At 36.7% G+C, this 13,673-nt stretch overlaps 2 protein-coding genes across 8 annotated transcripts in view; one reads left to right on the top strand and one right to left on the bottom strand.

Moving 5' to 3' along the window:
• Nucleotides 1–13,673, top strand: part of Tsp (Thrombospondin) — a 128,603-nt gene that overhangs the window by 55,844 nt on the left and 59,086 nt on the right. For all 5 annotated transcript variants that reach the window (XR_002679455.2, XR_015310461.1, XM_022830932.1 and 2 more), the window contains 2 exons: nt 5,093–5,236; nt 9,945–10,053. Coding sequence is in view for 3 of the 5 variants with exons in the window: in XM_022830932.1 (XP_022686667.1) it covers nt 5,093–5,236; nt 9,945–10,053 (253 nt within the window). In the remaining 2 variants the exon portion in view is untranslated. The remainder of the gene's footprint in view (nt 1–5,092; nt 5,237–9,944; nt 10,054–13,673) is intronic.
• Nucleotides 10,701–13,673, bottom strand: part of LOC111259171 (uncharacterized) — a 14,121-nt gene continuing 11,148 nt past the window's right edge. For all 3 annotated transcript variants that reach the window (XR_015310462.1, XM_086967768.1, XM_022830935.2), the window contains one exon: nt 10,701–11,040. Coding sequence is in view for 2 of the 3 variants with exons in the window: in XM_086967768.1 (XP_086823894.1) it covers nt 10,982–11,040 (59 nt within the window). In the remaining variant the exon portion in view is untranslated. The remainder of the gene's footprint in view (nt 11,041–13,673) is intronic.

Here is a 13,673-nt window from a genome sequence, read left to right on the forward strand (position 1 = left end):
GGGGGGCCGAACTCATTTAAGAGGAAGTATCTGTTAAGTGTGTGCTTAAATCCTCCCAAGTGCTCGCTGCCGACTAGCGACTAGTCGGTCGGCTGTGGATATATAAAAACCTCCAGCCGGCCGCATCTGAAATGCATTATAACAATATATTTTTGAGTCCGTTTCAGTGTGTATGTAGATGTAATAATATTATCAAGAATAAGGTCAGAAGGACGCATAGGCAATTGCGCATGATTTATTCTTAGTTCCACATCTGCACATATTTTTAGTTGTGTCGGCCTTGAATCCCTATAGCTACTATTAACAGTAGACGTTCCTGCTTGAATTTTTCCACTGCAAATTTAGCCATGCAAATGCCTCAACCACTTATAATAAAATACTATAGCTATAAAAGTTTTATTTCAATAAATAGTAATAAAAATAGCAGTCAGAGTTCCACAATTGTACTTTCAACAATAATAGACAAGAATAATTTTTGCGGCTATAATTCATTGATCTCATATCTCACATACATTAATGTTAGTTCTAACAATTAATCTTAAATCTAATATGCACAAACTATACTCAACGAAAGTAAGTAACAGTGGCTTGAACTATCATTGAGGTCCTATAAAAATAAACAATTCAGAGTCCTTTTTTGGAGCGATGGTAACTGGCATAAGTCAGAAAAGGGTATTCGACTCCATAGCTGATGTTCGAGGAAATCGAGTAAAGAAAGCGTCATACAATAGAATGGAATACGAACAGAAGACAAATTCGACTCTATGGCGTTTCTTACCCTACAGATGCCTGCTCTCATCTAGGAGGTATGGATACCATTAACGAGTTTGGCATAACTTCTATGAAACGAACGCTTCTTTATCGATTTATAGCTTCATTTTGTACACAGGAATTTATGAATACATCAGGAATATGTTTAAAATTGAGTGGAAGACGCATGTCCAAAAAACAGGATTATATTATTATGTTTGAGAGACAGGCATGGCCCAATTTGCAATGGATTCTGTGCCCTTACTTATATCCAATAATTCAGTGAATCAAATTGAATCAATTATTAATTGAATCAAATGCTATTCGAAGATCTAAAGGAATGACAATAGCATGTTAACCGAAATATATAGACTTACGCAAACAGTTTGTAAGTTGAAAGGTAAGGATGGCGCAGATTTGTTTACTTAGCATTAGTTTACTTGGTAGTACTAGTTACCTAGGTAAACCAGAAATCAGTCTTTCAATAATCTTTTTCAAAGTGGATAAAACAGTGGTCTATTTTTAATTCCCGCAAGACTCATAATCAAGGCATTCACATTGATTATTATTTACAGTCCTATACTCTTTCGAGTGATAAGGAAGTACTCATTTGATATACAAATTGATGAGTAAAAACACAACTGCTTAAGATTTGTCAGTATCTCACCGATCAACGTTGTATGTTTACTTTATAGCTAAATATTCTGCTGTATAAGGACTGTTGTATTTGAATAAGTCAGGGAAGAAATAATGAAGCACACAGTTGTTACCTTAGTCGAAAATACCTAGTAAGTACAATTGATGCTCTTTTTTTTATATTTTAAGGGACAATTAGTTAAGAGGACAGAGTATACTTGTGATGACCGACCATGAGTATTTTGCATTGGCAAACCCATCAATGGTAAAACGCACGCAAATGTTCCTTTAATTACTGTAACTTTATTTCTGAGAGTAAAATGTTTGGATGTGTCGTTTTACAAGGTGACTTAATTCAATATGTGTGTGTATGGTCCCTTTTATTTACAAAATCAAAAAATTCTGAATGATCTACGAGTGATTACTGATTGTGTTTTTACACCGAGATACGGTTTCACCAAGTATGTGACTGCTTGCACAGATTTCACTACCAAAAAATAGTATCATGAGTATAAATAAACCGGTGAAAATAGGTAGTCATTAATTTTAGATTTAAATTTGAATTACTTATTGAATTGTTAAAAGGCATAGGGCAATTAGCTTATCTGTGGAAAATCAGAAGTGTCACCGTGGGAACTCAAACTGAAGCGATTATTAAAGAATAAACGAATTATTGCAATACCAATTCAGCATTCACCTTCCAAACATAATTATGACAGAAGTTCGCGCCAAGAAGTCCGACACAACTGATGTGAATGACCCTGTTGCTACATCCAAAGGAGAATGATAGGGCCAGACCAATGTTGATAGTGGTACTCGACTCAAGTAGATTCATATCAGAATCTCCTAATAATTTCACGCAATTTACATTCCCTACTAGCCTGAGTCAAAATTCATTAAATAGGCGTTCATCAACCAGGCCAGGATGCCGTCAATAGACAATTCGAACGCTATATTACGATTAGCTGGCTTAACGATTTTAACCCAAAATATTTAAAACAGCTTTGATAAACAATCCTGAGGGGATAATCACTTTATGATACTAGGTGAAGTCGTAAACAATAAGATCTAATAACAACAATAAGAAATAAAAACCAAAAACAATCTAAGAAACATAATAGGCACCACTGCTACCAGCATTCACAACTGTACATGGACAATTAGAGATGAGGCAGAAATACAAAAATTCAGGGTGTAAAGGGCGCAATCAATAAGCTATCTTCACTGATCATGTTATTTCTAATTAAGTGTTTAAGCCATTAACATTATAGTGTAATTGATTGAAGCAACTATGCGTATTATCTTCAGCACGTACAAATAACCAGTTCTAATTACGGACGAATGATGATAAACAGCTATTTACACTTGTATTAATTATTTCATTTTTAATATATGGATATATAAACGAAGACTTTGTTTCCGGCGTTAAATTTAGGATCTTATATCTCATTATGTTCGCTTTGTCCACCACGTTCTTGGTAGACCTTAAAAAAAAAGAGCGTTTGCTGATGAAAGTTGTTATTGCCACCCCGAGACTCTAATAACACACAACTACTAAGATGAAGGAACATATGATTTTCAATGCGTCAGTGGAATTGTCTATGCTGGCTCCTACGTATAGCTATTGTGTTTCGTATACCGCTTCTGTTCCATTCTTAAAGTGTTCAAATTCAGTTCTTACAAGCCCTTCTGACGGCAGCCTCTTTATCGAAAATAACGGCCTTCTCTGTCATTTACCTGCAGTGACGTAGGGTCCACTAAAGAAGTTCCTTCCCGTGTAAAATTGATTATAAGACTAGTCTGCGATTCTTTCTTATTCCTCATGGTATTTGCAATTTACCTATATTTGGCATTTATTTTCGGTTTAATCATTAACAGTCTTTCATCTGCTTCATTCATCTTCCAAAAACGAACACCATCATTCCCATATGGAGAGGTACGGATGCTTGTACAAGTCAATTACTATCGGCCTCAATGTTTCCAATTTTACGTTGTATTCCATCACATGACAGCGTCTAAGCACAAAATGAAGTCTGCCTACGCCTGGGTTCGAACCTAGGCCTCCCCAATATTAGCATTCAAATACGTTCCCGCGGAATAACCAGAATACAAACCAGAGGCTACTTTTTCACTGTTATTACCAATGCCGCCCAAAGGCTTAAGCAGTAATGCTTAATAAAGAAGGAACTGAGAAGACCGCGATGGTGCTGACGGTGCCTCGGTAGGAATGGCAAAGGGAAGTGCAGTGGAAGTTTGGCTTGTGGGATGGCAAGAAATGGCGAGGCAGGGATACGAGGAGCGAATTCTAACCCCAGAAGTGATGGTTATGCAACAGCAACGCCAAATAACCGAAATACAAGATCTCAAAAGAACAGAATCACAATCGGCCTATTCTGCCCCACCCTGTCCTTTCAGTACTATTTTAACACTGTGACCTTGCCCAAATATCCAATGACCTGTCATAATCAAATATCTTCGCGAAACCAGTACGATCTACGATCCAGCTTTTTGACTGAAACGGCATTTTGGAAAATAACAAATAGCATTTGCAAAGGTCTAATAAGTGAGAAAATACTTCTTTGAACAATTCTTTGTAGCAAATGCATTTAGCGTCCTAGAAGACCAAACTCTTCCAATGTTTCTGAATTACTACGCTGTTTCAAGTAGCACTTGTGTGTGTGCACAGCTTTCTTGTTAAGAAATCTAGTAAAATGGCATGATATGTACTACTATTTTTCTATTTTAATCTACTAGGTACCGCATACCCTGAATGCAGGTGAAAATCAAAAACACCGGTTTGGTGTTGTTTTCCGTGTATTTGTTAATCGTATACTCTCTGCTACGCTCGAGACCGAAACCCGGACCATTTCAGATTGCAAGACAGTCTTGAATTAGTCAATTAGGTACTCAGTAAAACAAACATTGTACAAATACCACGTAATCATCAGTACAATCAAAACAATCATCGGCTTTAAAAAACAGAAACCCAATTTTCCATGTGTAAATTATTTCTCGGACTGTAATCAGCAAACAAAATTAACTCAACTACCCATCTCAGCGTTACACTCCAGATTCGAGAATCATAGACTGATTATACCATAATGCCTAGCGGTTAAAGAGCCCTCTACAACAAATTTTTTTTTATTTCTAAAACACTTCACGGAACTACAAATTCTCCAAAACGATGCCATACAGATGCTGCTCTTGCGACGTGTTTTTACTAATGCCTTTCGATATGTGATATCTTCAAAACTGCGATTTTGCACATGTCTCTATCTAATGTACTTAGTACTCATTCGCTATTCTATTCTATTCTAGAGTATTCTAAGTATACTGTTATCAGCAACCTTCATTGATGAACGTTTTGTCGTTCGTTCGGCTAATCTTATTCGTTGACGTCGTATCCCAGAACGGGTGTACACTAACATTTACCTCGTTAACTCTATTTGCTCCAATAATCATGCTGTGTTTATAGAATGCGCCAACAATTTGGTTGTCTTGTTGCAGTGACTCGCTGCAGAATTGAATTCTGTAATATTCGATGTTATACCCAAAGTTAAGTAAATTATAATTTAATTGCATTTTATTTATCTGGCTCTTTCTATGACTCTTGTAGTACAAATCGAATTTACCTTTCCAGGTAAATCCAGCAGCAATTTTATATTTATTTTTAACACAATAGTAAAATTTGTGATGATTCATTCAGGAGTTGGAATAAACTCTGCTCGCCTCTTCAAACAGCAGTGTTTTGATATAAACGAGTGTGACGACGGAAACAATGGAGGATGCGTAGAGAACTCTGTCTGTATAAACGCACAAGGAAGCTTTCGCTGCGGAGATTGCATCGAAGGTACGTTATGCAGATACGGTCTCCCGACTATACTGCATTTATACTCAATATATTCTTATATATATAAATATATATATATATATATATATATATATATATGTATTCAACTCCCTCCGGCTTGAATTCCGTGACACTGTCAATGTTTCCGTCTTTCATGTCTTTTTTACTCATTTTTATGCTTTCGTTGTCAACAATGTAAATTTTGAGTATCAGGCTAACCCTATGTTGGTTCTAGATTTATTTAGTAAGTCTAATAAATGACCATCATTGTAATTATCGTTGCTAAAAAACGATCTTTTCATTTTTTAGTTTTTTTTTTTGGTATTCTAATTGGTTTTTTGATTCATCAATATGAAATTATATTCCACTTAAGGCGTTCAAAAATAGAGTGAAAATTGCTTTTTCTCAACCTTACTATACTCCCCAATAACAATTTTTCTTTGCAGATACTTGTTCTTTATCAATTCTATCTAGGACCACTGAATAAATCGAAAGTCGATCGCCGGCCGATGAGTTTTTTGTTTATTGTTTATTTTCACAACACTCCCCTTTTTGAAATCGTATTGCAGTTAATGTCCACTGTGCTTATACGCATCGTACCAACTTCCTACGATTATGATTCTGGTAGTACTGCACATACAACTCGGATCAATTTCCGTTACTACAACTATTTAATTACTACTACGGCACTAGAAAACACGACAGTTATCCAACAAGCCTAGTGAAATAATAGTGAAATAAGTGAAACTTACACATGTTATAACTGCATTAAATATAAAAAGCTAAACTGTTACGCATTATCGTTTACGATATCGCGTCCCGAATTCCCTTGCATCCTTTCAATACTGTGACTAATCTTTTACTTTCTATAACTACTATTTCTTTAGTTCTTTAGTCTTTTTCTTGGGCTTTACATATACCATAATAACTGGAAATTGTTCAAGCTATCATTAAATCTACTGATATTACATTGTATGGAGCTGCGTTAGAGATCTGCATCACGTGTTGCTGTTTCTGCTATCCTTCCTTCGTCACTTTCGACTGTAGCCTAAGATGTGCTCGATTCCAATGAATAATTGCGCTGTACTTTTGCCCTTAGAGCTAAAGGCGACTATTGCTAAATATATTCATAACACCCGCTGCTCGTACTTGCCTCGTAATTGCACGCAGATTTGCGTACTAGCGCTTAAGCTAATACGCGCGCCTATTTACGCAATTAAATTACCCATATCTAGAAAACTTTTTTTTAACTCCTTGGATAATTTTCCCAGCGCAGCATTCACAAAAATCTGGTTCAAAAATCCAGTTCTACTTTTAATCTTGGCCGAAGCATACAACCTTTTACTAATTTTCAAGTGGGCACAAAAATGGTGATTAAGCGACTAAATAATGTTACTTCGAAAGTTTTTCTCAAAGATTTCGCAAAGATTATCGTGATACTTACAATAAAAACAAATAAAACTATTTTAAACCGTTCCGTTTTGTGATCGGATTCAATGTTTGCATTTTTTTATACACTTGCCCCAAGCCTTTAAATTTGTGAAGCTTGTGACTGCTTAGGCATAATCATGTAGAACCTGTTCGAGGCAAGTGATTAAGAATCCGTGTCCGTCTCAGTCAAATTTTGCGTTTTGCGTAGGACGCCAGCGGCGTGCAATTATTTTTTCACAGCAGCATAGTCCTGCTCGTCCGGTCGGAAAGTTGCACTTCCTCGATCTTATATGCTATGTTTTTGTGAATGTACTCTACAACCGTTAGCGTTATTTCGGTCCATTTATATCATAATCGGCTTCTCCACATGAAAGTGGCAACTACTGGTGCTTTTGGCAGTCTTAAATATTGCATAGCGTTTAACGTATGTCGACACAGCTGTACTTTTAGTGGCCGTAGTAGCCCTATAGGTTTTGTACGGTCGCTATGTCTATTAAAAATTTTCACATGTAGTTCGTATAGATACTTTTATGAGGAGCTTTCATTGATCTCACTGCTCTTACTTTATTCATACCTATCTGAATGCCGGACAGTAAAGCTATGGTTTCTATATATTTCTGCTCAGTACAGAAAAACCATGTTTTACTTTTGTTGAATACTCAATTCGTTCTTTATACAGTGTTGACATAGTGCGTCTGGATCTGTGGTGAAATATACCGTTTCATACTAGATCAGGGTATCGGTCACCATAATTTCCAACATGCGCAAGCCACTAAGAATGCCCATTTATTTAACTCAGTATACTCCAGATAAGATGTTTAGACCCTGCCTTTTGATTTGCATTCGAATTTTTCTAAGGAACCTCACACGCCTATTAAGTTTTCCTATACATATAAAGAAACTATATACAACGTGTGCTCTTCAATAATAGAATACATTTTAATAAATCTAAATTAGTAATAAAGGATAGTAAAATCACGTACGGCACAGATATTCGAGTTATGCATTATTATTGCACGTGAGTATCAAACTACTAAATACGGAATCGCACTTGTACAGTCGTTATTCAGTAATGCTGGCCATACCGTTGCTCCTATCTTTAGGGTTATATCAAACTTATCGTCACATATTTAACTTTTTACCCAGAACATGTGCAACCGAACATGAGTAATAGCCGAGTATTAAAAACTATGTCGGCAGCAACGCCCGGTTGAAATACAGGCCATTCTGGTGTCAGCTAGTATATATTTCATTATACCTGCCAACGAAGCCATAGAAACGACTCACAACCACCTACTGATAAACATGCAATATTGTTACAGTGCGAATTGTTCGACCTAAATATGTTATTTTCGCACTAAACTGGTTTTATGAGGCTTTGAAGCCAGATGCCCCTTCTTTCCTGTTACTCCTTCTTGGTGTTTTCGTTAAGGATTGTTGTTTAAGGATGACGCTTTAAGATTAAGAAATCAAGCGTAGCAGTGGTTCACGGACATACAGGTAAAGGTTATCCGCAGTCTGACCCTTATTTCAGTAATAACTGTGAAGCTCGCGAGGTAATTAAAGGTTTGGTAAACACCGTAGTTATCCCCACATAGAATAAGTGAGACGTGAACACAGCAATAGAACCGCGTGATGTTTATTTCTGACATACCTATGGTATATTGGGCACCATCTAACAAACGCGTGCTATACAATAAAGTAACTGCTGTATCGTTCTGTAAGATTTTGTTTATTTTGAACAGCTGGCAGTAGGGCACCATTATGCCTCGAAGCTCGATGTCAGACAGGATGAGTTAGATACAAATTTTTTTCGAGTCACATAGGTAATGACAGCGAAGTGGACTGTCTTCGTGACCTTCTTGACGCCGGACTGGTCGACCACTCGCCAAAACTTTTTAGCGAACGAAAAGTAACCACTATAGCAAGGATCAATACAATTAATTTTAACCAATTCGAAGAAAAAACGAAAGCTTCTCCTGTTCGCAAGTCCAAAAAATTTGTTTTCTGAATGAAGACGCCTCATCGACCCCTATTTGCTCGCAATAAAAACTTTATTGAAATAAGGTTTTTTCATGTGAAGTTTGTTGCACAGTGTTCGTTAATCATTTTAAACGGACTTAATGTTCTGAATCACTGAGAATTTACACAGAAATACACAGAATGGCTCCTGCGCATAGTGACTGAAGAGGAAAGTAAAGCATGGCAAATAGTACCATCCAATCACGAGCTTTTTGCGGTAGTTCAGGTAAATACCGAAAAGTAAATTCTGCACCAACAGCAACTTAAATACCACGACAAAACGTATTGTACATTAACTTTAGGAGATAGATATGGACTTCTCGCTGTTGGAAACGCGCTTTTTAATATTCAATCTCTTCAGTGGATGGACCTCAACGATAAGATTTCTCAAACAGTCCAGAGTGATTGCACTAACATTCGAATCGGCCATAGATATTAGTTATACTCCAAGTATAACTGTAATATTTAAAAAAAAAATATTGTCCTAGTGCACACTGATTGTATGCGATTGCCCGGCTTAAGGCTAAAGGCGGAGGTGTTCGGTACCAGGGCGCTAGGTTACAAACAGCAGAAGGTTAATCCGAGGAGTAATTCTGCGGATCTGACCAAAGTGCAAGCTTTCAAGGACATCCAGGTTAACTTAATGATTTATGAAACCTTTTTACCAAATATACACGTGTCTCTCCGTTTCTGACTTACCAATTGCCGATTGCAATAAATGACACTGATCTTTGCGATATGGTTCAAATGCTTTAGGAACTCGCAGTGTTAACAACTACTTCGTTGAATTGATTACTTTGTTCAAACTGATCGTCGCTTGTGTTTGATTAATGTACTAAAACCGGCGATGAAGTGTGCTCAGAATGAATCGCAGAGTAGGAGTATAAATTCACTATTTTGAATCCATGTATCAGTCGAAATATATGACAATCAATTAAGGTTTTTACTGAACAAGATTATTAACGGTAAATATAAAAAATTTAAGCAGGTGATCGGTGTGCACAGTAGAACAGTTTTTTTTACCTTTGTGTAAACACATGAAAAATAAAAGAAAAGGAATAGAAGCTATTAAGTGCAATTTATTTTCGATACAATACATTACTGTATAAAAAAAAGATAGCATGAATACCTGACTTTATTAATGCATGTGCTTAACAGCTAATCCAGGACGGATTTTATGCTGCAAACCCAACACAGCTCGTTATAGTATAGTGCGTGCGGGTACAAATAACAAACACATTCTTTTATGCCTTAGGATTCAGCGGTAATCAAACATCGGGCTGCCGGACACGACCAGGACTCTGTCCTGACGGATCTGAATGTGACGGAAACGCAGAATGTTTCATGAGGAGAGGGCACACAAGGTGAGTTTTGTGAGGAACTTGTGCCAATAGGCCAAGCGCTGGGTATTTGCATAAAACCAAGATTTGTTAGTTTCTATCGAAGATATAAACTGACTAACTATTGTACTAGGATAATTGTTGTAAATATATTTCAGGACTCGCATAATTACTTGTAGAGAATTATTTTTAATAATTTAAAAACAAAACCACTTAGCACTTGTATTATGCAAGTTAGCCGGTATACACAGTTAAATGCCTTACCACCGCAAAAGCTGTTCGACAATTCTCTATAATTATTTTTTAACTTATTTTGCCCATTCACATCGGACCTCCATTGAATAAAATATGAAAAATGAAATAAAGTACTTCTCACTACATAATTTGATTGAATCTACAATGCCTACATTTACGGACATTCTAAATATTTTCGAGTTCAGTGCGGCGTAAAATGTTGAGTGATGACGCTCGATCCTATGCTGTTCAATATAAGCTCACGGCACCTTTTACGATCGCATCTGTGAGGGCTCTATTCCACCAACATACATCTTGTGTTTGAAGCTACATCTTGACCCTAGGACTAAGTACAAGGAAAACTCATACGGAAAAAACTAAAATGTGGTTTTAGCTAGCAATTTCGCTTCTTGCCTCCCATAACACAAGTGGCCATCTACCAACCTGCATTTCCTTTTATTAACAACTGAGAAAACCTTTTTCACCCGCAGGTTATGGAAATATATTGGCGATTTGTTGACGGCACGCGCTGTAAGGAGGACATCTAATACTCCGTCGCTCCTTTGAAAAGAGTCACCTTTGCTTGTGCAAATTGTAATGGTGTTCTGTAATGCATGTTGCGGAACGGTGCGAAGGCATGTAGAACAACCGAACGCTGCTAAATATCACGTGAAAGTAGTGAAGCTGTCTTTTTGTTAGCGGAATATGATAGGCTCTATTAAACGGTAGTGCACGAAGGGGTTCCGGACTGCTCACGAGGTTCCCGCATCAATTCGCCTGTAGGGTTAGTGCTCCAGTCAATATTGTGTCCATAACCTCTGCAAAAGCTTCTTGGATTTACCACTGCATAATAACTCTAAGTGATCGGAAATCTGGGTTATTCTTGTTAACAAAATTTGTTTGCTGTGTGATTTTCTTTAACAGGCTAACTATCGCTTGCTTTATCTCTAGCTTGACTGCAACGTATGCCGAATTTTCTTAATTTCATTGTTATATGTCATATCAAGTCGTGTATATATATATATATATATATATATACACGACTATATATATATACACGACTATATATACACGGCTATATATATATATATATAGCTGCTTGTTTCTTAAAGCCTGGTTTAAAAAAAATTGTTTAATAATATAAAAACCTTAGCCCGGTGCTTCAACTTTGTATAGAAATAATCATATGTAAGTACGGTTATTTCGCTTTAAAATTTGCATCAGCAGGCCGATTTATCACTTTTTATACATGGTGGTATCTAGCATTTATACGTGCTTAAAATGGCAACGAAAGTATCGGTATGATATGAAGTCGAAACACAATGGCTTAAAACTTTCGTACTGGCTCCTTTTTGTTTTCTGATATTTTGAGGCCAGGATCACGGCTGTATTGTATATTAGTAAAAATTTTGTTTAAAACCACAAGAACGTCTGTTCGGTCTAATTGAGATAACAATATTTTTGCATTAGGTGTGAAAGGATGTCAAGAAGCCTAGAATTTCTGCAGAGGCTTTACTTTTGTGGTGGTTTCCTTGAGCCTGGAAATTACTCAAATATGACAAAACGCCAAACAGAAACAAATTTCTTGTTTGAACGGGTTCCGCGCATCCCCTTCTCTAAGTAGGCAACCATTTGTTTGCTAATGGCTTCGGGTAAAGGCGGATTGCCTCGCAGCCGAACTAAAGCCAAAGCTCGTTATCATTTCAAATTTATTTGAAGAGGACAAAGTATCGATCAAGTTAATTATCTACTGAGAGTTGTAGTTGACAAAAACCTGCAGTAGCTATCCTTGTTTTACCACGGCACGTAATTACATCGATTGCGTACAGAACACACACTGCTCTTTAGCCAACTTCGTTAACGGTACTGTTATCATACAAGATCTATCCAAATCGAGTATTAAAGGCCACCTTATCATTGACAACTTTTCGTCTAAAACGACAAAAATCATTTAAAAGCAATTCGAGTTGAATCATTTTTGCTACGCAATACCTTCTAAAATTGTCTGCTAAACGCGACGATTTCTTATAGGAATCGAAAGGTGATTATCGATAACAAGAACACTAGCATGTACTGCGCTTCCTGGATTGAACTGGTCTTGGAGAAGAACAAGTTCTTAATACAAGTTCCGGCAGTTGTTTTCCTGTGGTAACCATTGGTACAATCTGAATTTTTCCTGAGAATTTTAGCCATAGCCTATAATTTTTGGAAGTTCCAGCCTAGGATAATCCTACAAAGAATTTTTGGATCGTTGTTAGTATACGCAAGAGCAGACGTTGTTCGCAACAATGTAAACACTCAAAGGGTCCTCGCTTGCTAGTGTTAGTGATGACTATTGAAAAGAATTCATGAGTTTCGAGGACGAAGTGGATATGTTTAACCTTTTACATTTCACTTGTTCCTACATTTAAACCCGAAATGATTCCTCTAGATGTCGCAAGCACGCTTCATCCTTTTCTCATCGAGGGGAACTTCATACACTTATATAAAAAATTAGTATAGTACGAATCGCGTGTCTGTTATTGTCATACATTGTATTGTTAGTGCCTTAATATGCTGATCCATTGGGAGCAGGTGATCAATAAAGATTGTAATTTACACGCACGTAGAGCATACGGTCAACTAAGACTGGCCAGCTATTTTTCGTTAAGGCTTGGTTACTATTAACTGCCTAATGAAATCTAAAATTTCTCCCAAGCTCTAGCGTGGAAGAATGCGGCATCATTTTGTTATATATTTATATTCTCATAGCTCAATTCGAGTCACAACGATAATCTCGATCATTTAATGGAGTTGCTCAGTTCGTATCTCGTACTACTGAAGTATTTTGAAGAGTAGTTCAGTTTGACATGTTTTATTTATCAAAATGTTTCTCTTAATAGATGCGTCGATTTCCTCGGTTTCGATAAGACCCTAACTTTTAATAAGTCGACATTACATCCGCTTTCCGCGCCTGAGGTACCATCACTAACTCGGACGTCTGTTCTATTTTCAATTAACTCAAAATTCCAAAAAATCCTGTAACTGTCATAACACAAGTGGCCAGCCATGAATCTGCATCGCCTTCTACTATTATTTGTTAGCAAAACTAACAAATCTAACTCTTTTAGAACTGTGCATACGTCAGCAATATATTTAGAGCTTCCTTAGCTGTGGTAACAAAACAGAACGAAACGTCCGTTTTGTCGCACTAACATAATTATCAGATTTGGGAGAAACACTGTACGCTAGTTAAAAACTAAAGGCTCATACTACACCACTGAATGCAAATCGGAATGTTGGTTGATTTTATAAAAAAAGTGAGTTGATTAAAAGCAATGCTGAAAACATTTTTGGTAATAGAGGTCTTACACAATAAACGGTAGAATAATAAAATAGAACTATAATATGGTTGAGAAGTTATAATATTA

The sequence above is a fragment of the Varroa jacobsoni genome, unplaced genomic scaffold (assembly GCF_002532875.2).
Source record: "Varroa jacobsoni isolate VJ856 unplaced genomic scaffold, vjacob_1.0 scaffold_301, whole genome shotgun sequence".
In the NCBI taxonomy this organism is placed as follows: domain Eukaryota; kingdom Metazoa; phylum Arthropoda; class Arachnida; order Mesostigmata; family Varroidae; genus Varroa; species Varroa jacobsoni.